Consider the following 26,891-nt stretch of genomic DNA (forward strand, 5'->3'; position numbering starts at 1 on the left):
ATCGGGTGATCCTGATGCACACTTATAACACCAGATAAAGTGTGGGACTGTGACAGTTAAAAACTAAAAATATGTTAACACTCTGAAAGGAAGAATCTCTGGCCATTTCTTTAATACAAAGGAAAATAAAAGCAGAGAAAACACCTTTAGAAAATGGTGGAAAACGGAAGATGTGTTGAATGACCTTGGACATCCAGTGGATAATTTTCCTCAAACAAATGGACTTAGAAAATGACCTCCTATAATTCAGATACAGTCCCATCATGCATAGACAGCAATTTCTGTTTCTCATAAATTGCTCCTAGAATCAACCTTCTAAACCTTTCTTATACGTGCCTCTAAGATGAAACAGTGTTTGTACCCTGGTGATTGCAGTTCTGTGCTACATTACATGGTGTTTTCTCCTAACTGGATTCGTCTCTGGTTAGACTTGTTTGTGAACTTGTTTGCCGCATTCAGAGTTTTCACACTTGGAAATTAATCTGTACTAAACTAAATTAAACAAGGACCGTTTAACCTTGGAAAAAATGCCTTACTCCAATGCTTTGGGCTTATTAAACTCTGAGTTTTAACCAACATCTCGCGACTTAACTTCCATACAAAGCAACGTTCTCATTTGGCAACACAGCAAAGGGAGTTAATTAAATTCGGTGCTAACAGTTTCTGTTATAAATAACTAGAGCTTTTGTACCACACTGGTGCCAGATACTGAACGGTGCCACATCCTTAAAAAATAAAGGCTTTATTTTCACATATAGCTTAATACCATTTTTTAAAGTTGAAATTTATTCCTAATCACCTACTTCTGCATATAGGCACACATACTATTTATTTTACTTTGCCACACATCCTTCAAAAAATCAGCACATATTCTTTTATTTCCTATGGAAATTCCTTTAAAGTTGTGCTATTAGGAAACATTTCAATCCTAAGGGTTCTAATTGACCTTGACATTGATACTCAGGCCTTATTAATCAACTAATACTTACCGGATACTGTCCTAAGTTTCTTATTTAAAAATTGTTTTTCTCCAGCTTTACTGAAGTATAATTGGTACAAAAAACCTGCACATAATTAATTTAGATGATTTAGTGACTTTGGTTATAGGTATATACTGGTGTTACCATCACCATAATCAAGGTAATAAACATATCCTTCACCTCCAAAAGTTTCCTCATATCCCCTTTTTTTGGTAGTAAGAACACAACATGAGATATACCTCCTTAACAAATTTTGTTTTGTTTTGTTTTGTTTTTTAAATGCCCTATATCTTATTGGTAACGACAGGCATAATGTCATCCAGCAGATCTCTGAAACTTACTCATCTTGGAGAACCGTAACCCATTGAACAAGAATTCCCTAAACCATTGTAACAACCAAAGATACAGTCTACTTCTGTACCTTTGACTATTTCAGACGCCTCATGTTAGAGGAATCATGCATTATTCACAACAGCCAAGATGTGGAAGCAACCCGAAGGTCCACTGACAGATGATGGATAAAGAAAACATGGTCCAGCCATACAATGGAATTATCATTCCACCTTAAAAGAGAAGGAAATCCTGCCATCTGTGACAACACGGATAGACCTGAAAGACACTGTGCTAAGTGAAATAAGTGAGCATAAGTTCCATACTATTTTGTTTCCTTTTTCCCCCTCACAACTCTGAAGATCAGTATCCAATCATGATTTCATTCCACAAATACTTCCAAGCATCTGCTATGTTCCAGGTACCATCCAAGGATGGCTCTAGAGCAGTGAATAGAACAGACACAGTCCCTGCCCTTCTAGTGCAGGGACAGAGGCAGTAAACAACCCAGTGACTATGTGTATGTCCGTGGTGGCAGGGTCCAGGGAGGAACACTGCCTGGGGTAATGGGTGTGCCTGCTGTGAGCAGGCTTTGCTGCATGGACATCAGCAGGGCGTGGCCAGCAAGCCTGCACACGTCTAAGAGGAGATCATTTCAGACAGAGAGAAGGGCAAAGGCAAAAGCCGCCGCTTGATGTGCCTGAGAAACTTGGAGGGAACCGGTGAGCTGAAGCAGAGTGTGAGGTGGGAGCAGCGCGGTGTGAGATCGAGGAGAGGTAAGGGCGTCCATGCGAGGGCCCGGAGACCATCGTTAGGACGTCTGATTTTGCGCTGAGTGAGATGACAAGCCACTGGAGGGTTTGAGCAGAGGAGTGATACAAACTGACTTTTAAAAGAATCACTGTAGGGCTTCCCTGGTGGCGCAGTGGTTGAGAATCTGCCTGCCAATGCAGGGGACACGGGTTCGAGCCCTGGTCTGGGAAGATCCCACATGCCGTGGAGCAACTAGGCCCGTGAGCCACAACTACCGAGCCTGCGCGTCTGGAGCCTGTGCTCCGCAACAAGAGAGGCCGCGATAGTGAGAGGCCCGCGCACCGCGATGAAGAGTGGCCCCCACTTGCCGCAGCTAGAGAAAGCCCTCGCACAGAAACGAAGACCCAACACAGCGAAAAATAAATAAATAAATAAATTTATTAAAAAAAAAAAAAAGAATCACTGTAGTTTCTGTGTGGAGAACAGAATGAACAAGGGCAAGAACAGAGGTATGGAAATCAGGCAGGAGAGAATTTCAGTAACCCAGGTGAAGCAAAACATGTGGCTGCTGAGACCTTTCTTACAATTAACAGCAGAGATGGTGGAGTGTTGGGTATTGGATATGATGGGCAGAGGTTTATATATATATATATATATATATATATATATATATATATATATATATATATATATATTTCAAATACTGAGATGTTTACTGAATTTTAAAGTAGCCACAATCTAAAATATCCTGTTCAAATTCTTCCAGAATTTTTAAAGTAGCCACAATCTAAAATATCCTGTTCAAATTCTTCCAGAATTCCTGTGCAGCATACAACATCAAATACTGAAATAGTGTTCTCACAGTATTATTACACTTGAAAATACCACTTAGGAACAGTATTTTAGGAAATAGAGGGTTTAAGGCAAGACATTCACTTGGAATCATATATATATATCCGGGTTTGCTGATGAACGTTTAAAATGATTCTAAAGGGCCTTCCCTGGTGGCGCAGTGGTTAAGAATCCGCCTGCCAATGAGGGGTCACGGGTTCGAGCTCTAGCCTGGGAAGATCCCACATGCTGCGGAGCAACTAAGCCTGTGCACCACAACTACTGGGCCTGCGCTCTAGAGCCCGTTGCTCCACAATAAAGAGAAGCCACCATCATGAGAAGCCCGTGTACCGCAAGGAAGAATAGTCCCCGCTCGCTGCAACTAGAGAAAGCCTGCGCACAGCAACAAAGACCCAACGCAGCCAAAAATAAACAAACAAACAAACAAAAAACAGTAATTATTTAAAAAAAAAAAAAAAAGAGTCTGAAGTATTCTATCCTAAGCAGCTGAAAGAAGCAATTGCCATTTTCTAAGAAGATGGTGGGAACAATTTTTGGAGAGAAAATCCAGAGTTTTGTTTTGGGGCATGTTATGTTTGCGATGCCTATTGAACATGTAAATGGAGAGGGAGACAATTATATATGTGTATCTGGGGTTCAGAGGGGAAATCTGACTAGAGAGAGACTTGGAAGAGGTCAACATGCGGATTATAGTATTTCAAGTACGGGGCTAGAGTGAGTAGAGATGGAGAGAGGAGAGGACCAGGAGGATGCTGAGAACAATGACAGCTACAGGTGAGGGACACCACGTGGCATCAGAGAGGAATGGTGGAGGCAGGAAGAGTAAGACAGGAGAACCTGGGTCCAGGTGGGCAGTGAGGGAAGTGCTGCCGAGCGGAGGGTCCAGCGTGGACAGCAGGTCAGGGAGGAGGGGGACTGAGAACTGGCCATCCGTCCTGACAGCAGGGCGGCCACTGCAGACCTGCCTGCAGCTCTCTGGTCCGGTGGGAGGGGCAAGAGTTTGGCTGGGCTGGGCTCCAGGGAGACCAGGAGAGGGTCCTGAGACAGGGAATATAGCCAAACTTTAGAAGAGATTTTTTTCCTAAAGAGAAACAATTTTAAGAAGGGGTTACCCAGAAATGTACTAGTCCAAGATGCCCTAGGACTCTCGTCAGTAAATATGGATAGTTCTGTAAACCAATACCATAGTTTAATCTGAAAGTAATTAAAATACATTACTTCTCTGTTCCCTCATATGTCACCTTAATCCTTCCTCATTTCTTTTCTTTTTCTCCCTCAGGGAAATATATCAGGGTAGTATAAAGCTAATTTTAAAATATATTATTCTGTGAAAATGATCTTTGTCTATGACCTTAACACAGGACAAACCCTAGTAGATCTTACCTCTCACTAGTTCCTTACAATCTAGTGCAGTGAATGGCCTCATTTCTAGCACACAGTAGGAAGTAAAAATATTGTGTGTGTGCATGTATATAGGTGTGTATGTATATTTATACACACATGTTCTTTTATTTTAAAGATGGAGGTGGTTGTAATAATTTTCAAGGTTCCATTGTCTCTAGAATTCTATTAAATAAAATAGTAGTCTTCTTCCAGTACTTAATGTATTCTTGTATTAAGGAAAAATCTGTGAAACCTAAACAGCCATTTCTATAAGAAAGAAAATATCCTCAAGAATTTATACACTAAAATGAACTAGTCTCACATTTAACAATGCAATATTTAAATTCTTCTGAAAGGTTAGACTACATAGCTATAGTCTTTATTTTTGTAAGACAATTTAACTTATTTAACAATGGAAAGTAATTTAGAATGGAAGACAGATATCATACAAATACTGGTTTAATTTATCATCTCAATAGGTTATAGTCTTACACATTTGGATCAAAAAATTCACTTTTAGGTAAGCTTCTTGTCTGACTAAAATACAGATATTCTCAGATTTTAATGGTTTGCAATCCAATATGTGACTGTAATTGGGCCCTGGAAAGTTGGAATTAATTTTTCATGGACTCAATACTCAATTACAGCTATGTTCCAGGCAAGTCCTCGTAGGTTGCTGTAATTCATACACAACTTACTGGTGTGTACTAGAACCAGACAGTATTCCCTACCGTGCTTTCTGTAGTGTATGCTTGCTTCTCCTGGAAAATATATTCCCCATTTCTAACTGGAAATATCACAAGAAATTTCAACCCCACTAAGCAAGACAAACTCCTTCCATTCATGCCCTTGTTCACTTATGAGTAAGGGCATTCCCCTCTTTGGGATGGGCCCAGTAGTTTGGGAAATGAAAGGCTGGCGGGGTTCTGAAATCTGTGGCTGGATGTCCCAGATCCAGGAGGAGGAGCAGTTTTACTCTGTGGTCACCAAGATGGTAGAACTGACCCTCAAGGAACATGGACTGGGGAGGACGTGAGAAACCCAGAGAATGACTGTATTTCAGGGTCTCTAAATCTTGTTTTTTCAGTAAGGCACTCAGGTATACACTGTCGAAGGAATTTCTAAAGACATGATCTCTCTCCCTGACTCCTGCCTGCGACATCTTATTAATTTTAACTCCGGAATAACTCTCAAATCTGTATCTTCCTTTCTATTTTCACTGAATCCATCTGAATGATCAGAGCATCTTGCATGGCACAATTTAATACCTGGGTTTCTTAAACTGGCATCCACAGTGCAAGTGTGACAGAAGATAAATGAGCATTGTGTTCTGACCTTTCCCCAGCCCACAATGCTGATGCTGATGGTGATGGTACGACTGGAAAGCCTGTGAGGAATTCTGTCAGTGGACCGGAAGCACCCAGATCTATGCACCATAAGACCTCGTTGTTTTGGTTGAATCTTCTCGTGTTTTCTGACTCGAGCCTGGGGAGGCTGCTGATACATGGTGAGAGCCACACAGGTATGTATTCCCTTCCTCCCTGAATTACCTGCCAGAACTTCCCTTAATGTGTTGCCAACAAATTAAGTAAACTCTACTTTGCAAATAAATATTAAACAGAATTTTCATTTTAAGGATGGGTTTTTGGTTTTATTTTCTTTTTTTTTTTTTGGGCTGTGCCGCGTGGCACGCAGGATCTTAGTTCCCTGACCAGAGATCGAACCCGTGCCCCCTGCAGTGGAAGCACAGAGTCTTAACCACTGGTCCGCCAGGGAAGTCCCAAAGAAGGAATTTTTATGCTCCATCACCCAACTACCCTTTGCTGATGCTATATATGTTGTCAAATGTGGACTGTGTAGGTTTACAAGTAAACGGCACTGTGAAGTTGTTGTATTTTCACAGTCTGCTCATTTGTGTTTTATATGTTACTACCATTTACGTCATGCACACACATCCGATGGCCTGATGTGATTTCTAAAGATGAGGTATGAAACAGAAGAGGAGCTTGCTAACCCTACAGACAATTCTGGTAAGGTCAGTGATAAAGAACTACCTTCTTTTGTATCAATTCCCTGCCCTCAATGCAACATGGGATACAAAAGAATTTTGTCTTTATAATGAAAGCCACTTGTCATCATTTTACACAGGGGATCCAAGCTGTCCTATTCACTGCGCATTGTACATGGAAACAACTTACAAACACAGCACTGACTTCAGCAAACTTGAAGACCCTTAACTGCAAATCACAGCCATTTGACAGGTAATGGTGCTGATTATTTTAAACGGCTACTGTAATCTCAAATAGAGGAACACTCTGGTGGGAAAAAAAGTCACGCTGGTGAAAAGGCTCAGGAAGCAAGTTATTTAATAGCAGAATTTATTGACCAGAAAGGACAAACAGTTGGTGAAACCTTAATAACTCAGCATGAAGAATTACAGTAAGTGCAGAGTGGGATTCCAGGATAAGATGCAGTGTGAGAATCGGGAAGGAGAACCCAAATGTTAAAATGGTACCTCCAGTTAACACATTGATGGCACGGCACGTGATGCTGAGGAGGACTTCTACAAGAAACTAGAGAAACAGCCTGTCCAACAGGTTACTAGTCAACAGATCTCACTAACAAACGTAAACGGTGGTAAAATTCAAGAACATGTTTTCTGCTGTAACAGGTGCTTTAAATAAGCAAAGCCCAAGATGTATTTAAAGGTTTGTACTCCTATCCTGAAATAAAGGATGTTAGAGAAACTGTGCTGGCAACTATACAGATGGTGCCCAATTGTTGACCTCATGGGAGGTTTGACTCTTGTTCACAACAGAAAATCCTCATGTTGTCACAACACATGGTTCTCTTACAGGAAGGGACTATTGTGAAAGCTTGGGGGAAATGCTACAAAATGATTAACTGTATAAAATAAAGACAAACTTAAGAATGTTTAAGGACTCTGTGGACACCTAGATGAAGAAGATTGTGAAGGGCAGAGAAGAGGTGCAGAAATGACCCCCATCGCATGAGCCCAGCATTCGACCCTGTCCATACACCACACCGAAAATCCACCACCTGGACCCCATCAGTCTCCATCTCTTTGCTCAGTTTTACCGATTTATTTACTTGTTTGTTTGCTTCCCGAGGCACCTGTCACCACCCGAAATCATGTTACCTCTTTGCCTCTCGTTTCATGTAGAAGTAAGTCCTATGAGGGGCCAAACGTACTCTGTCCTGGGCCCTAGACCGGTCACACACAGACACCCTATGAACACTAATTCTAAATGAGTAAATAAACCAAATCATCGGGCATATGTAGCCTGCATTAGATGCTTCAGTCTCCGCTTCTTTTGTGAAAACTGGAGTATGGCATCTCACGTGACTCCTCCTCTTCAGATCACACAGGAGGGTCTGTTTCTCAAAGCTCTCCGGCTGCCTGTCTGTCAGGATAAAACTCATCTAACTTTAATTACCATTCTCATCATGTTTTCAGAGCTGATGCTGCTTAGGGTAAGTGGTTAAAAACGTAGACTTAATCTCTCTGTGATTCAGTTTTCTTATCTTTAAAAAGGAAATAATAATAGAGCCTGTGGCACACGTTTTAAGAATTTAGTAAAATAATGAACAGAGTTTCTTCCAGTTTCTAGAACAAGTTAATTTCTCAGTAAATATTAGCTAATATCTTCTGGCACTTTTTTTCTGTATTGTAGTATCCCCTACCCGCTCCCATCCTTGAGATATTTGGAAATTCCAATAAATGAATAAATTATGAAAGCCAATACACATTGGCTGTCTTCGGGTAGATGTGGTGGGTAAATGCTTCAGGATGCCATGAATGAAAGAAGCTAATCTACCCTGTGGGAACTCGGGGGAACAAAAAGATTTTACTGAATATATGCTTTTCATTATAACCAAGTTTGTTAACATCCTTTACTTCTCTAATCATTACTACTATATTGGGAGAGCTCTGTTTTCAGACTTTTTTAAGTAAAGATATAGAAGTTTTTCTTGATGATGCATTATGCTCCTCATAGCTCAGGACTGATAATAAACCACAGGATGGTATTTTATTCTACGTTACAGACATGACTGATAAGAAGCACTCAGGGCCATGTGCCCCAGCACTTCTATGCTGAAGTCAGTGACCGGCACAGACAGGACATTCTTTGTAATACAAGTACACTGATGGTGGCCTAGGCCTCCTGGTCACCCCACTCTGCAAATTCCAGACTTGAGATACTGAAGAGTGAGGCTCATCCTTGTTGGACCTGAGGACAGACTTCCCGAATCCCACAGAGGCAGTGACATGACAAGTCTCAAATGGAAAAGATTTATGGCACATGCTTGGACAAAACAGAGATTTCACTGACTTGCGTTCTGAATTACTGAATGACATGGCAAAAATCTTAGAGCGATGAGTGACAAAGAGCTTCTCTACATGGAGGAACTCAATCCTTCCTAATCTCTAAGAGACAGAGATGTGATTTCCTGTGGCAGAGGAGGGCTATCTGTGGGGAAAACTGCGCTATGATTTGGAAGGAAAGACGGAGGGAATTATTGGAAACTTAAAAAAGACACTGACACAGGGAGCTTGAAAAATGATTGAATTATCTATTGTCAATATGGCATAATTTTTTTAAAAAATCACATCAGCTTACACAACCGGAGTCAGATCACAGCAGAGAAGAGGGAGACGTTTCAGAGCAGGAGGAGGAGAACACGAAGGGTGCTGCCTAACTGGGACACAGTGTGTGGCTGGGGGCCCAGAAGCAAGTGACAGAATTGGGGAGATGCTTCAAGGCAGAGCTACATGGAGGTTTTCATTCTGTTCTCGAGATGTAACCAGGGTGTACCTGGTGTGATCCACAGCCCAATGTTACCCCTGAGGATTCAGCCAATTCTCCCAAAGGGCCCATCTCTGTTGACGGCTGGTGCGGGCAGGGGGAGCTCTGGTGAGGCTGGAGGGCAGAGGCACAGTGTCTCAGATTTAAGTTGTATACCTGAGCTCCACCTGGAAAATTCCACATCTGAAGGGACTTATTAAAAGCCTGCTTCACTGAAGACTGTACATAATTGTAGGCTCATTTACTTTAATCCTATATCAAGATAAATTTGTTTTACATATACATTAAAAATATATATATGTATATATACATTTGCTTCTGGAAACTTTTAATTCAAATGTGAGGGTTTTTTTTCAAATATGTGCCAATCATAATTTAAATTTTCTCTTTATTTTCCATTCATCTAATTATCTATATACACATGCCAGCCATTTTTCTATGAAATAGGTAATAGTTGAGCATTTTAATCATACTGTATCTGTATAGGACTCTGCAAGTATAGGACTCTGCAAGTCAGTCAAATGTGACAGTAAAACTGTTTCTATAAAGCAAATATTTGAATGGATCATATTCTCCCAATGTTAAATGGGAGAATATTAAAACTGGTGATTTTAATCCAGACTAAGGACAAAGCATGTAAGATAAGAATGTAGCTAACGAAGTTATGCTCTAGATATTTCAAAATCTGTATTACTCCAAATATACAGTGTACATAAGACTATTCACAATACCCACCAGATACTGGAATGATTCAGAATCATAAGTGCCCTAAATGGATTTTATAAACATGAAATATTTAATTACGAGCTCTTGTTCATCATGTGAGAATTTAGAAGGGATCCTGTGAGATGATATAATTGGTTCAGTCCTCTAGTAAAACGCGTCAAATAAAATGTCTTTTTCTCAACAACAGCAAAACAAATGTTACAAATAGAAAAATTCAAAATCACTCCATTGACTTCGAGGAAGCCACAAAAACAGTGAAGCAGGTGCTGGATATGCCTGCTGTTAATAAAAATAATAATAATTCCATTTCTCCATTGTGAGCACCTTTAAAAGAAAGGTGTGTGGGCTTCCCTGGTGGCACAGTGGTTGGGAATCTGCCTGCCAGTGCAGGGGACACGGGTTCGAGCCCTGGTCTGGGAAGAGCCCACATGCCGCGGAGCGTCTGGGCCCATGTGCCACCACTACTGAGCCTGCGCATCTGGAGCCTGTGCTCTGCAACAAGAGAGGCCGCGATAGTGAGAGGCCCGCGCACCGCGATGAGGGGTGGCCCCCGCTTGCCGCAACTGGAGAAAGCCCTAGCACAGAAACGAAGACCCAACACAGCAAAAATAAACAAATTAATTAATTAAAAAAAAAAGAAAGAAAGGTGTGATTTACTCCACTTCTGCTACCTGGGAGGTTTATTCAGTTTCAAGTACAACTTCCCAGCATGTGACCACAGAGAGACAACCAGAGGGTATAATGGGTGTGGCTCCCTCCCTCCGCACCCCCATCACCCGCCAGGGGCTCACTCTGCAGTGTAGACAGCCCTCAGCGTGCTTCACACTGCAGTGCAAACCCGTGAAAGCAATTCCCAGGTCAAAACACAGTCTTTCAAAAACACACATCAAAGCATCACTTAGAGGATTGTGAAGACAGAAGAACACAGTATCCAGACCTCTCCAGACTTCTGGAATATTCTCTTCTTAAGTCTGAATATTGGTGGGAACCGCTGCGTAACAGGCATCATCAAATATACAAAACAGCCTAATGAAAGCAACAAAATATGGGAAAGCCAACTGCTTGCAAAGTATTACCCACAACCAAGTTTAATAGCAACAAATGCACCTTTTGTGTTACATGCAACAGATGTTGCTAAGAGAATAATGTTTTCTTTGTATGGAAACATATTAGTACACTATATTTGGCCATATTTAAGACCTAAATAACATGTAGATTTGTGGGACTGGTGGCTTGGAGATAACTATATCCCTAAGAATTATGGCACTATTTTCTCTGCCTCCTTAGTGATAGAAAACAACACGCTCCTGGCCATTGTCGTAGCTACTTATTAACATCAAATGGTCCTCACTATACGCCATCCACCACGCAAGAGACTGGAAATTCAAAGATGCTGTAGAAAGAGGCTTGCCTGCAAAAGATGAAAACTTATTTCATTCAAGTCAAGATTCCTAAGATGCACCATTATGCTTTGTGCCATTAAGAAATAGGCAAACAAGATTTTAAAACTCTTAAAAATAAGAGGGCTTCCCTGGTGGCGCAGTGGTTGAGAATCTGCCTGCCAATGCAGGGGACACGGGTTCGAGCCCTGGTCTGGGAAGATCCCACAAGCCACAGAGCAACCAGGCCCCTGAGCCACAATTACTGAGCCTGCGTGTCTGGAGCCTGTGCTCCGCAACAAGAGAGGCTGCGACAGTGAGAGGCCCGCGCACCGCGATGAAGAGTGGCCCCCGCTCGCCGCAACTAGAGAAAGCCCTCGCACAGAAACGAAGACCCAACAAAGCCATAAATAAATAAATAAATAATTTAAAAAAATAATAAATAAGATACAAAGTTTAATTTTAGCTCTGAGCAAGTCATGAACTGGTCACACAAATCTATTACTGTTTGTGGAATTTTTTTCCTCTATTTTGGGAGATTTGACCATTTCTCCTGCCTTCAGTTGAAATGCTTAGAGTATGAAGGTAAGCTATTTCCAATTTAAGATATTGGGTTGGCCAAAAGGTTCGTTTGGTTTTTTTTCCGTAAGATGGCTCTAGTAGCGCTTAGTTCTCTTTAACTTCATTCAAAACAATTTTGTTAGACTATATTGTGACAGCTGTCATATCAGCGTGCATTTAAAAAAAACTTAAGCAAAATTGGTGAATTTTTGTGTAGCCATTTTAATATTGAAGATGGAAGAAAAAAAGCAACAGTTTCAGCATATTATGCTTTATTATTTCAAGAAAGGTAAAAATGCAACTGAAACGTAAAAAAAGATTTGTGCCGTGTATGGAGAAGATGCTGTGACTGATTGAATGTGTGAAAAGTGGTTTGCGAAGTTTCATGCTGGAGATTTCTCGCTGGATGATGCTCCATGGGCAGGTAGACCAGTTGAAGTTGATAGTGATCAAATCGAACAATCAACATTATACCGTGCAGGAGACAGCCGACATACTCAAAAGATCCGAATCAAACTTTGAAAATCATTTGCACCAGCTTGGTTGTGTTAATCACTTTGATGTTTGGGTTCTACATAAGTTAGGTGAAAAAAACCTTCTTCACCGTATTTCCGCATGTGATTCTCTACTTAAACATAACAAAAACGTTCCATTTTTAAAACAAACTGTGACGGGCGATGAAAAGTGGATACTGTGCAATAACATGGAACGGAAGAGATTGTGGGCAAGCGAAATGAACCACCACCACCACACCAAAGGCCAGTCTTCATCCAAAGAAGGTGATGTTGAGTATAGAGTATATGGTGGGATTGGAAAGGAGTCCTCTATTATGAGCTCCTTCTGGAAAACCAAAGGATTAATTCCAACAAGTACTGCTCCCAATTAGACTAACTGAAATCAGGACTCGACGAAAAGCATCCGGAATTAGTCAACAGAAAATGCATAATTTTGCAACAGGATAATGCAAGACCGCATGTTTCTGTGATGACCAGGCAAAAACTGTTACAGCTTGGCTGGGAAGTTCTGATTCATCCACTGTATTCACCAGACATTGCACCTTCAGATTTCCATTTATTTCGGTCTTTACAAAATTCTCTTGATGGAAAAAATTTCCATTCCCTGGAAGACTGTAAAAGGCACCTGGAACAGTTCTCTGCTCAAAAAGATAAGAAATTTTGGGAAGATGGAATTATGAAGTTTCCTGAAAGATGGCAGAAGGTAGTGGAACAAAAGGGTGAATACATTGTTCAATAAAGTTCTTGGTGAAAATGAAAAATGTGTCTTTTATTTTTACTTGAAAACCAAAGGAAATTTTTCACCAACCTAATCGTAAAAAAAGAAAAAAAAAAAAAAAAACACACAGCCTCCTCCACTTTACTTGTGGACACTTTTCCCTTTGTCCTTTAAAAGGGTGACATAAAAGCTTTTAGAGTGTGACCTCATTTTTTGCTAAATCAGGATGTGTGTACATTAAAAAACAGAAGACCATATATTAAAACAAAAATATATGTCTGGGTTACGTCTAGGTGGTAAGCATTATACAAAGTTTAACTTTATTTTATAAATGTCTAAATATCCTCAATAAATGATTTCTCCATCCTGTTTCATTGTCATGAGATTCCCGGTCACCAGTTGAATATATTTTATTGAGTTGGGCTGTTGGCTGAGTCTCTCCCTCTTCCTTCTGCTGTGGCATCTCCATGCAAGCAGACCTTGCTCTGCTTGAGACCTAAGCTCTCTGTTCGTAACTCTTTCCCAATTATCTACAAGACTGTGTGGCTCACTATGGAGAACGGTATGGTGGTTCCTTAAAAAACTAAAAATAGAACTATCATATGAACCAGCAATCCCACTACTGGGCATATACCCTGAGAAAACCATAATTCAAAAAGATACATGTACCACAATGTTCACTGCAGCACTATTTACAGTAGCCAGGACATGGAAGCAACCTAAGTGTCCATGAACAGATGAATGGATAAAGAAGATGTGGCACATATATATATACAATGGAATATTACTCAGCCATAAAAAGAAATGAAATTGAGTTATTTGTAATGAGGTGGATGGACCTAGAGTCTGTCATACAGAGAGAAGTCAGAAAGAGAAAAACAAATACCGTATGCTAACACATATATACGGAATCTAAAAAACAAACCAAAAAAATGGTTCTGAAGAACCTAGGGGCAGGACAGGAATAAAGGCGCAGACGTAGAGAATGGACTTGAGGACACGGGGAGGGGGAAGGGTAAGCTGGGACAAAGTGAGAGAGTGGCATGGACATATATACACTACCAAATGTAAAACAGTGGGAAGCAGCCACATAGCACAGGGAGATCAGCTCGGTGCTTTGTGACCACCTAGAGGGGTGGGATAGGGAGGGTGGGAGGGAGACGCAAGAGAGAGGGGATATGGGGATATATGTATACACATAGCTGATTCACTCTCTTGTACAGAAGAAACTAACACAACATTGTAAAGCAATTATACTCCAATAAATATATTTTTTAAAAAGTGTGTGGCTCAAAAATTTGCTGAATGAATACGTTTTGTTTTGCTACTTGTAATAATTACTATTGTGTTAAATAAGAAGAGCACTGAAAAGAAGAAAGGAAATGTATATAAATGCAAAGGGTGAGTAGGTGATACATATTAAAAGAAAAATAAAAGGTGACCACTTCTAAGATGTGTAAAGTTAACCAGGAACAGAAGAATTAACTAGGGAACCTCAGAGCCTCAAAGAAAATGGATATTCCTGTCTCCGTTTATCATAAAGCACACACACACCACTTACAGAAAACAGAAAAGGAACAAACAAATATAAAACCTTCTCCACCCTTCTGTCCTGAGGACCAAGCATCACTCTTCTGGGCACAGGGGGACATACAATCATTGCTGCACACAAAGCCTGTGTCTACCTCTCCGCAGTCGTTCTTCCCTTCTGTACTGCAGTCTGCACGCTGCTGATGCTGTCTCCATCATGTGTGCGTGTGTGTACGCATACACATGCGTACACATGTGTGTGTGTGAGTGTGCATGTGTCTGTAATTCAGGTTTTGGCTTAAAATGCAAGCAAATCAAAAGCACACACCTTGGGCTTCCCTGGTGGGGCAGTGGTTGAGAATCTGCCTGCCAATGCAGGGGACACGGGTTCGAGCCCTGGTCTGGGAAGATCCCACATGCCGCGGACCAACTAGGCCCGTGAGCCACAACTACTGAGCCTGCGCGTCTGGAGCCTGTGCTCCGCAACAAGAGAAGCCACAATAGTGAAGAGGCCCGCGCACCGCGATGAAGAGTGGCCCCCCCTTGCCGCAACTAGAGAAAGCCCTCGCGCGGAAACGAAGACCCAACACAGCCAAAAATAAATAAATAAATAAAAGATTACTATTAAAAAAAAAAAAAAAAAAAGCACACACCTTGTGTTCTATTGTCTTTTGAGTGCCAAGAAGAGATATAAAAATAAGTAAATTTGGCTAAAGAAGTCAAGAGTCAGAGCTGAGCAAAATGAAGAGAGTGCAGGTGTCCCTGTGACAGAAAAGAAAGGATAGGATATTGGGAAGGGCAAGTCCAGAGACCTGAGAAGGAAAGTCACATGACCCTAACTCAGTTCATGAAAGAGTTTGCAAATATTAAACAGTGATGATGGGGAGGACGCTGACAACAAAAGGGCTGGTACAGAGAGGGGAATATATTGGAGAGTTGACAAGGACGAAGTAATGAATCAATAACACAAGATGAAGGATGACGGTCCAGAAGAATACAAGGGAGCCCCTAACGTGCAGTGAAGGGAAGCTGGCAAGGAACCCAACTTTCCTGGCAGAGTTAAGTGACATACAAGAAAAGTAAACAGACCCCATCATGGCATTTGGGCTGGAATGGTGTCTGTGAGGGAAACACAAGGATGCTTACTTAGTGCAGTGTTATAGCCGACAGTGGTGTCTAGTCTCTGCTTCTCCACCAATCTGTGACTCCCCTAATGGGAAAAGAAAGTCTGTTGAACTATATCTATTCAAATTCCATTTCTAAACAGCTTAAAGTGTTGTAAATTGAAATGAATGCCTTTTCTGTATCTGTATGAATTTGTTACTTCAAATTATGTACAAAATCCGCTGAATAATAAAAGAAGTCAATGCTCCTTCCCCCAAAAGGACTCTGATAAACAGCTGTATTTTCTTAAAAGCATTGAACATAAAGCAAATTTTCTTATTTGTCTTTAGATGTTGAGTTATTCATTAAATCAAAGGTGCAATATAAATGTATAAATTGCTGTGACTGGTTACCCATCTCTTAAACATCTCTCAAATCCATTTTCTTCTCTCCAAGTCTGATGCCGTTGTGCGGATTTAGGTTCATATTGTCTCATAATTAAAATAAAGTCCTGAGGTTTCCTGCTTCCGATCTTGTGCCCTTCCAATCTGTCCATCTGACTGTGGGCAGAATGGTCTCTAAGACATAATGTGCATTATAATATCCTTCCTTCCCTCCATGCCGTGCCCTACACTGACACCCTGGGCCATTAGCATCACATTTAAACCCTTTACCTGCCATTCAGGGTTCCATTTATGTCTTTTTGAATCTAGCTTTATTATTATTAAGAATAATAATAAAGAGAAGGAGGAGGAGGTGAAGGAGGAGGGAAGAAAAGGAAGAGATGGAGAAAGAGGGAGGAGCAAGGCGAGGAAGAGGAGGAAGGAGGTATTTGTCTTCGTATTTGGAAGACAACGTTTTAGGTGTTTTACACTGATTTTATACTTTTCACAACAACCTTCGAAGGTGGGTGCTGTTAACACCGTAAGGAAATACTGGGGCTCAAAGCCATTAGACGTTAAATGGTTGTTTTTTGTATGCCACCTAGTCTGTGATATTTTGTTATAGCAGCCTGGACGAACTACATAAGACAACGTTCAAATGTCTTAAATCACTTCAATCCTGAGTTTAACACCAAAAGAATACTACTCTCTGAGGAGCTCACATTAAAATTAGGTACTAAAATTATGCCAGCACAAAATGTATTTGAGAAAAAAATAAACACTCACACTCACACACACATATATGCATATATCAAAGGATTCCAAGGAAAGCTGTCTTCCTGTTTAATCCTTTCAACGACAACCCCTGGGATAAACGTTTGTGAGCATTTGCTAGTAATTCCCATAATCTGTGGTTCACTAACCACCTATTACTTTTAGGGAATTTGGTCACAGGACTCCTCAAGAGTTTTACCTGAGAAAATATGGATTGTTTAATGTGTTTACAATAAAATATATTAATAAATATCTTATTACTGTGTTAATTTTTACTGAATTTCTACTAGACTAGTTCGGCAAGAACAATTGTTTTAGAAACCTGCTTCTCCACTAAATTGAATCTTCTTGAGGAACTTTGTTTTTTTTTTTTCAACTTTCTGCCTACACATCAGGTTCTCCTAATATATGCATATTAATATAATACACATAATACACACTAATACATATAATTCTAATATGCATTATATATAATGTGTTTTAATATAATATACATTAGGATAATTATATATGTATATATATAAACATATGTAAGTGAATGGATTTCTAGTATTCCTTTTAACTTGACATCCCTCAGTACCATAAATTGTAACATATGTTACTAAGAGACACAATGAACTTCCCACAATAATTACTTTCTATCAGCTGTTTTATGTTACCACTTGGTATAAACTGACACAGGGAACTTGGTTATATAATGGTCAAAGCAGACCTAAGACCAGGAAAGAGTGTAAATCATCATGAGAGGGTTAATCTTTCAAAAAAAGAGGAGTTTACTAACTAATCTCTCATTGACTCATCAATTTGGAAATTGATTTTAGATTTCTATTCAATCTTATTTCTTAAAGTTTACAAAGCATGTTAAACAACAAATTAAGGTATACCAACAACTTCTTATCTAGAATTCTGTTAATGCTTCTAGCAGGAGTCACTGTCTGGAAACCTTTACATAACTGTTCTTTTCTCTTATGCTCAATATGTAATATACCTTCATCACCATGCGCTTCATCGGGAAACCCCCTTATGTGGACTGTCTCCCAAGGAATCAAATTAAGCCTAATTATACTTAATGGCAATGGCTGCTGCTTAATTTGGATGGTAATTCTGCTTAATTGAGATGCCTTCAGGTGACTAAGTAGTGCTCTTGTAAGAAGATCAGTGTGTTAGTCTATCAACTGGAAGCCTTGGTTCTTCTCTGAACATTTCACCAAAATAAATAAAGGAAGACAAAGAATTTTCTGAAGCAGTATAACACAAAATTCCTGAAATTTAAGTTGTTAAGTGTTACGTGTTCAGAGTCAATAAAATATATATGAAGTCTTTAGAAAAAAATCTATGTAAATGTACAAAAACATGAGAGAGAAAAGTGAACTTGTATAATGAGAAAAATGTATAAACCCAAACTGCATAAATTTCATTTGTCACTTTGCAGTTTGGCCAAGTTTAAAAATCAACTTCAAAACATCAAAGGACATATTTAATGAGTTTTAACTAATTTTAGTCCACTGGTGTCTGGTAAAAAAGGATTATAATGGGATCTGAAACATTTGAAAAGCAAAAGATCAATCTGGTGATTAGCAAAATCTCTTCCTTTGACCTTTTTACTTGTCTGCATGTGACAGACATGACTGGTTACCCATAACCATTGGCCCTTTCTCTGGCTTCCAGATGGTTCTTTCCTCAGGCTATCCATGATCCGGATTGTGGACATTTTACTCAACTGGACCAGAAGGGAAGCCTCTGGGAATTTCTAGACAACTCCTACCATTTCTAAGAAAGACATGCCACATTTCTTCACTGAACACTGAATGTGATGGTGTGGCAGCATCTTGTGACCTGAGGGGGATGTTATCACTGCTCTGGAGACCCAAGCAGAAAAGAAAGGGAAACACTTGAGCCCTCAGCAAAGTTACTGAGTTCCTGAATTAAACCTGGAATCTCCTTGGCTCTGCATGAAATACTTTTTCCCTAAAACTTCTGGCTTTTAGTCAGCTCTTCTATTATCTACAGCCAAGAATATCCTATTGACGCACTGAATAACCTATTATTTCACTTCCTTGTGGTTCTCGTCAAAGTGATAATGGAATAGATAGCTACAAAAGAAATAACTCTTCTTTAGGGAGGAAGAAAGCTAACGAAGAGGCTATCACAGTGCAGTGCAAAGAGCACGTGTGTTTTTATCCTTCAATAAGAGTAAGTAGCTGTGCAATCTTACCTTCCCTGGGTCTCAGCTTCCTCTCTGTCAGGTAAAGGGTTGAGACAATGGGAACTCTAAGCTTCCTTTACTTGCACAGAGATATCAATTATTCCAGTATATACAGTGTGGATGAAGAATGTCGCCTGCTGCATCAGTAAACAAAGGATGTTGTGGCCATCAAGCCACCAGCCTCTGCACCCTGAGGGGATTCAGGTTGGAGAAAAACAGGATACTGGCCCTAGACAGTTGAGGTGCGTATCAAAGGAATGATATCATTGAGCCCAGACTCTTGCATCTTCCCACACATAGAAAAGCGCTAAATTCCTCAACTTGAGAGGTCTGGGTTTCTCTTATTAACAGGGATCTTTGGATGTCCGACTGCCTGTTTTTTCCCAAAACCTCCGTTATATCCTGGCCCCTCCCGTACCTCTTCAGAGCAGTCCCTGAGATCTATATGAGAGGCTGTCTCCTGGGCTTACGTCCTCAGTACATCTGCCGAATAAAACTAATCCTCAACTTTTAGGCTGTGCTTTTTTTCAGTTGACAATTGGAAAGAAATAGAAACACAGATATACAGGCATATGTTCCATATAGGAAAATATTTATGATTATCCCATATGTAATCTGGATTTAAATGATTTTTTAAAATATTGGAAGGGAGTTACACAAATCCCCTGACGATTTAGTTTGGAGCCACTCCTTCCCCTGTTGGAACACCAGGGTATCCCACTTCATCCATACAAGAGTTTAGTATTTTGAAACTCTACGTGGCACTTCTAGTTGCAAGATCACTACCATTCATGACAGTGGAGCCAAGTCCGCCCTCCAGCTGGCCCTGAGAGAAAGATGATGCCACCATCAGGATTCTCTTTGGCTCCTTCTGTCTCCTCTGCATGATGTCACACACATCCCAGGTTTCAGCAGCTAAGGAAACACCTGGGAGTTCCGAATTGACCTCTACCAGGGAGACCCACTTGGAGATACAGCAGGCACCTCACTCTCACTATGCCTAGAGCCAAACTCATCATCTCTTCCCATAAAAGACTGGTTTCTGAGGCCCTTTCCCTGGTTCGAGGTAGGGAGAACTTAGAATCTATTGCTCCAATTGGGAATAATTAGGAGAATAAAGAAGGGCATTATCATCAGTAATTATGCAAGGACAGCGCATGTCCACCAGGACTCCCCAGGAAGCTAGACCCTGTGCCCATTCTGGTCAGGGCTTCACCACACACCCCAAAGCCATTCTTGATTCCTCCTCCTCCTCCCCCGTCACAGCACCTGCACTTGAAGCCATGTGGACACAATGTTAAGCAACAGAATCAAAACCACCTGCCCATGGCTCCTCACCCCTTACTCCACATCTTCCACCCATCAGTCATCAAGTTTTGCTGAGTAGATATTAAAAGTTCTCATCACAAGAAAAAATACGTGTAACTGTGTGAGGTGATGGATGTTAACTAAACTTATTGTGGTGATCATTTAAAAACACACACCAAATCATTATGTTGTACATCTTAAACTATACAATGTTATATGTCAACTATTACATCACAATAAAACTGGAAAAAAAAGAGCGTAAACATAACCTCCAGAACCAGTAGGAGGCAAGCACACTGAGAATACTCACTAAGAATTAATTGAATCTAAAACTGGCTTTGCAACAAATGTAGACAGATACACACACAATGCAGCAGCAGATTTTCAATTAAAACAACAAAATTTAAGGGTGCATGACATTCACCAGGTTGTTCGTTGTAAACAGTTGCCCAGGCAGAGTGTTGATTTCATCAGGTACGCAGAGGGGGAAGATGAGAGCCTTACCTTGTCTGGATCTGTTGTGGTGATGACCCACACACAGTGTGCATTGTCTTCGTACTGAACTGGGTAATTAGGGGAGGTAATGACACCACTGGGCCCACGCAGATTTGATCCACACGTTCTAGCTAGAAGTACATAGAGATGATATTATTTTCCACAGGATTTCATCTGTGTGCTGAAGACACAAGATATACATGGAACTTCAAGTTATGTATCTAGCATTTATTGTAATGAAAAGCTATTTGTGAACTCAAGTTGGCAAGTAGATTTTACTCAGCCTTCAGGACCCTTGCTTGGTATCTGCAACGTTTACCTGGAACTCTTTATTATATTATGTTTCCCAAGGCACTGCCATTCACAGAATGACTTAATTACAATAGCACCATGGACAATGTCAAATCAAATTAGTCCATTTCAAGCGCCATTCTGACTCAGAGACGGTCTGTAGAGACCTTTGGTTGCACGCAGTGCAATAAGAATTCAGGACACCGGAGTTAGTGTCTCAACTATGCCCTATACGATATGACCTTGAACCAGTAATCTCGACCCCCCCCCGCCAGCTTCATCCTTTTCATTTTAAAAGATGGTGGAACAGATGATATTTAAATTTCCTCTCAAGTTTTACACTGTATCATTGTATTCTGTAACAAACTGTACCAATTTCCTTATAGCACAATGCAAATAAGAACTTAAAATACAGTTGAATTTGTGAAGAAAGAAAATAGAAACGGTGGCTCTAAAAGGAAAAAGAAAATACCTTAAAAATGAAAGACCAAGTAAATCACGGAAGTAATATAACCCAATAAGAATGACTAAGTTTTGAATATAAAAATATTTCAACTGACCTCCACTTTAAGAAAGAAGCCTTTAAAAACTCAATACACAATTTTGTAAATCACATGTCAGCCTGAACTCCACTCTTAACATTAATAATTTAAACTGGGTTTGAGAAAAGAGCAGAAGAAACTAATTTCACAAATAAGAACTAATACAAGAGAAGCTCAGGTTCATTTTCCTAAGATATCATATCACACGAACTGATTAAACTGCTGTCCACTGAAGAGTCGATTTTATTCATAACCCACCCTTCCTTCCTTCCTTTTGTTGGCTGAGCAGGTCAGGTATTGTCCTAAGAGACTGAGCTACAAGAGAACAGGATTCTGACCCCCAAGGGCCAGGTTGTAGGGGAGGAGTCACAGAAACCATTTAATGGGGAAATCCCTAACTGCCCTCCAGGAATATCTCTCTCTCTTCCATTTACATTGATACAGCAATAATATCGATTATGCCTATTCCTAGTATTGTAATTGTCAATGTACAGATCTCTCTTTCCAACAAGGTTGTGGTTCCCTTGACCTTGGGAAAGCATCCTTCCCTCACTTATCTGTATATCCTCAACACCATATCTAATGTTGATAGTTGCTGACGTAAAAAATGTGGGAAGCTGACTTTACACAACATTTCAGGTACTTGATACTTACTATGAAAATAATTAGCTAAGAATTAATCTACTATACATTGATTAATAAAAACATATGAAAGTTAGCTTTTAAAATATTGGCATTTGCTTTCCAGATGAACAACCCTTTTTAATAAATATGGATAAAGTGTCATCTGGTTTTCAAAACCCAGTAGGCGTGTTTTGGCTCCAAAGGTCATTGAACAGAGCAGAGCCCACAAGCACATACACCTGTGCTGTATGATTTCCCTCTCCAGTGAGTCTGCTTTTAGGAACACATTCTCGAGAGGATCATGAACTTCAGATCCGAAATTTTCTTAAAGCCCTCTAATATTATGGGTATTAATTACAGAAACTTAGAAGAAAAGTTATCAATAAAATTTGAGTTATCATACCTTTGTGTTACCCTACTTTGTGAAATTTCACACTGAAGAGCTGACAGAAACATAGAGTGTTACTCAATAAATATCTGTTGACTAGTTTTAAAGTAATATTATCAAAGTGCCATCCTAAGCATTTCAAACTTTGAAAAAAGACATGTGAAGAATGTGTGCAGTGGGGAACTAATGTGTTACATTACCACAGACAATTTGTATTCATCCAATCATCAGCCCCAGCTGTCACTCTGCTGGAAAGTTCACCAAATCTGACAGCCTGTCAATGGCCCTGGGTCTTAGTTGTTTGCTTTGAAGCTTGACCTCAACTTGACTTATTAAAATTGGTTCCCAGCTCTTCATGAAATTCACCTTACCCACTGTTTGGGGAGATAGGATTTTTAGTGATTATATTTTTAGTGAGATAACTATTAGTAAAATTTACATAGGGAACCAGCACATTTTCTACATTTTCCTGCATACATGGTACTGTGTTTCACACAGAACAAGTTATGAATCCAGTCCCTTCAGAAGTATTTCTCACCAAAACTTGTCAAATTAATACATAAAATATTTTTTCGTTTTCTTAGAACTATGTCCCTATTTTTGCAGTACCTTTTCCTAATAAATTAACTTTTTAACTCTTTTTTCTACCCATACTTTTAATCAAGCCATCAAAATAATCAGCTGAAATGAAGTATGTGGGAATATTCAGGGCAAGGATTTTGTTTGTTTTGTTTTCCTCCCTGTATAACCTCAACAATCAGAACAATTCCTGGCATTCAACAGTTACCCCATAGATATTTGTTGATGTATTTTTTGAGTGGGTTGATAGGCTTAAATAATATGATTTAACTCTAATTATTTACTTCTAATACTCTTTCTTGGGAAACTGTTGAAAATTTTAGCTAGTACCTCAGTCTTTGCCTTTCTAAGTCGTCCCCATTCTAATCATCTGCCTCTTCATCATGTGATCATCCTACCGTCATCACACCAATTACGATTCATTAGGTACTAGTTTCTTATATCAAGGCTTTCCTACTAGTCAGAGACAATTCTCAGATTTTCTACTGGCCACAACTCAAAGTTCAACCATCTACATGCAGAGTCACTATCAGATAATAATAATGTTTCTTGAGTTATCATTATCTCTGTGTGCCATTATCCAAATCCACATGGTGGTTGAAGTACAGACTGGACATTATCTTCTATGTCTCCCGCAGATGATCTATTGCCTGGGGTTTTTTCTCTGCTCTCTGGTTCTGCTGCAGGAAGGGTCATACCAAGCTTCAATTTCTCTGAATTGTATAGTGGAGCGAGCAGAGTGAACTCTACTCCTTCCCCTGTAGCTGCTCAGACACAGAGAAAGCTTAGCGCCCTGCTCTGATTATGATGAGCAATCTCACTGTGTCCTTGCAGACGGGGAACTACTTCCCGAACAGTTGCTTCTGGATTAAACACACATTGGATTAGTCAACAAAGTATTTAATTAAGCAAATAATTAGGTAATTACAATATACTAGTGCCAAGCAAGTTTTTATAGCAAGATTTAAATGCATTCCCATAATGGAAATGTATATACACATTTATACGTATTGCAGTTGAATATCACTTTCTGCTCCTGCAAAGGCTTTCCCCCTTGTCAAAACCTTTTTGGAAATATAACACCTAACGTAAAGTAATTTACACTTAAATCTTAAAAATGCTTAATAAATGTTCTTTGATAATAACCACGACCTAATTAATGTGTAGCTAATATCACTCATGTGACAGTGTTCTAAATTTGTAAACTCAAATTTTGCTTATATCTTACATGTTTTTAAGATAAAAGCAGAATTCACAAAATGATCATTGGAAATATAGATCAAGAAGGAAAGTGGAAAGGGAGTATAAAACTAACCAATTCTGAATGTCAATCTGTGCCATTTATCCATTTAATCACTGAATATTTATTACGTATAAAACATTTGTTTCACATAATTTATCTTATATAATTTGAAGTAGTCATTTATCTATTTATGTATAATCAGTTCCAGGAATCTTTACTGTTCTATAGTAACTACTTAATTAATCAAAATAGTTGAAGAGAATAATATTCTAATTGACCAAACTTAAATTAATAGGATATCTGGACTCACATCTGAAGCTTTTTTCAAGCACATTAAGAATTATACTGGATAGTGTATATCTTGTATGATTTAGAAGAAAACCACAGATTTTATGTCTATAACCAGACTGTCAACCAAAATGCAGAAAGTATGTCAGAGGTTAAGAGCTTGCTTTTCTTAATCACACCTGAGTTCCAGGCCTGGTTTATGAAGTTACTAGATGTCTTATCTTAAATTATTTCATTTTAAGCCTCTCAGGTTATCCACATAATAATCGTAACTTCATCTATGATAGCTGTAAGGATTGAAGGAAAGAATTCGAGTAAAGCCTTCAGCGCATTGTCCGACACACCATAGCATAGGGAGTAAGGAAATATACAGTAAACGCTTTGTAAGAGTTGGGCACTGTTTCAGGCATAGAGGATACAGCAGAGAGAGAACAAAATTAAGTTCCTTGACTTCCTCAGGCAATTAAACACCTGACCATCTAATTCAGGAGGATATTTGACCTTTACAGAAAAGCAGAGTCAGGGTTCAAAGCATATCTGGAAGAGGGTGGGCATGGAAGGGTTTGGATGAGACAACATCTGATGACCAGTGTAGGATGGAGACCCATGTGGACAGCTGGGGCAGAAGTGTTCCAGGCAGAAGGAAAACAAATGCAAGGGAGCTGTCACAAACTTCCCAGGCAGGTTCTAGGAACATAATTAGCACCAAATTCACATTAGCTTTCAGGTCGTTTTATGTCAGTAGAATTTGAGAGGAGTGGTATAAAAATACATGGCTTTGTTATTTCCAGTAACTTAATAAAAAATAGAGAAAAACATGTTTTTTTCCCAAGTGACATTCAAGTAAAGAGTATAAATCCTTGTAAGTCTAGAAGCGAAACCAGAAATTTATCCAAATTCACTGGAATTAAAGTAAAAGTTAAAAGTGTGAGAAATTAAGAGGTACAAACTTGCAGTCATGAAATAAATGAGTCACAGCATAGGGAATACAGGCAGTAATAATTTAATAACTTTTTATGGTGACATATTGTAAGCAGACTTATCATGGTGATCATTTTGTAATGTACAGAAATACGGAATCACTATGGTGTGTAACAGGAACTAACATGGTGTTGTAGGCGATTATACTTCAAAAACAAACAAATGAACAAACTCATAGAAAAAGAGATCAGATGTGTGGCTACAAAGACGGGGGATGGTGTGAGGGAGGAAGGTGGTCAAAAGGCACAAACTTCCAGTTATAAGATAAATAAGTACCAGGGATGTGATGTGCAGCGTGATAAATACACTTAATACTGACGTCTCTTATATATGAACATTCCTAAGAGAGCAAACCCTGAGAGTTCTCAATATTTTTATATCTATCACAAGGAAATATTTTTTCTTTAAAACGTGTGTATGCTTCTTTAAATCTCTGTGCTCACAGATACCTGATATAATAATCAGTATTAAAATATAATCTTACAATTGGCTCTGGACCTTTAATCTGGTAGAATGAAGTCATCTTGCAGGTATAAATGGTCTTTTCACTACTATTTAAAAGGTCATTTCTGTATGGACAGAAACTGTGAGTAGGGAAGAATAAACTGTAAAGTTCTTGGTAAGTGAAAAGTTAATAAGTTAAGGGTAATTCTGAGCTAACCTGACCTGGAATCCCAAGATAATAACAACTTTATTCTGTGACCCTTGGTAGCTCTAATTGGCTTCCGTGTAACCACAGTTAGAACTGCAAAAAACACTTCACTTTTCTTATGTGCCCTTTCAACTCAGAGAGCAACTAAAAATATTAATTCCACAGATCAAAGTGCATTAGCATTAAAAGAAACTCTCTCTATATATCCCCCCTAAATATTGATGGAATGAAATGCCAGCTGGAACATTTTACTTAAAAAAAAGAAGTATATCCTCTTCTTCTCTTTTTTGTTTGCTTATTTAAAAAATCTACTGCTAGTTAAAGATACTTATACAGTTTCAAACAGCTCATATTTTACCCTGTGAAAAATCATAATGGTTGTTTTCATATCCCTAAATGAAGTAAGCATAATTTCAAACAAAATCACTTGTGTAATTACTGAGCTATGGCAACCATTCATCCCTGTGGTAACAGGAA

General features: G+C 39.4%; 1 protein-coding gene across 1 annotated transcript in view; it reads right to left on the bottom strand.

Moving 5' to 3' along the window:
* CSMD1 (CUB and Sushi multiple domains 1) overlaps positions 1-26,891 on the bottom strand; it is a 1,790,960-nt gene that overhangs the window by 470,406 nt on the left and 1,293,663 nt on the right. Inside the window, exon 10 of the mRNA XM_082374695.1 lies at positions 20,836-20,957. Within this exon, the coding sequence (XP_082230821.1) occupies positions 20,836-20,957 (122 nt within the window). The remainder of the gene's footprint in view (positions 1-20,835; positions 20,958-26,891) is intronic.

The sequence above is a fragment of the Balaenoptera borealis genome, assembly GCF_965194805.1.
Source record: "Balaenoptera borealis genome assembly, chromosome: 21".
Taxonomy (NCBI): Eukaryota; Metazoa; Chordata; class Mammalia; order Artiodactyla; family Balaenopteridae; genus Balaenoptera; species Balaenoptera borealis.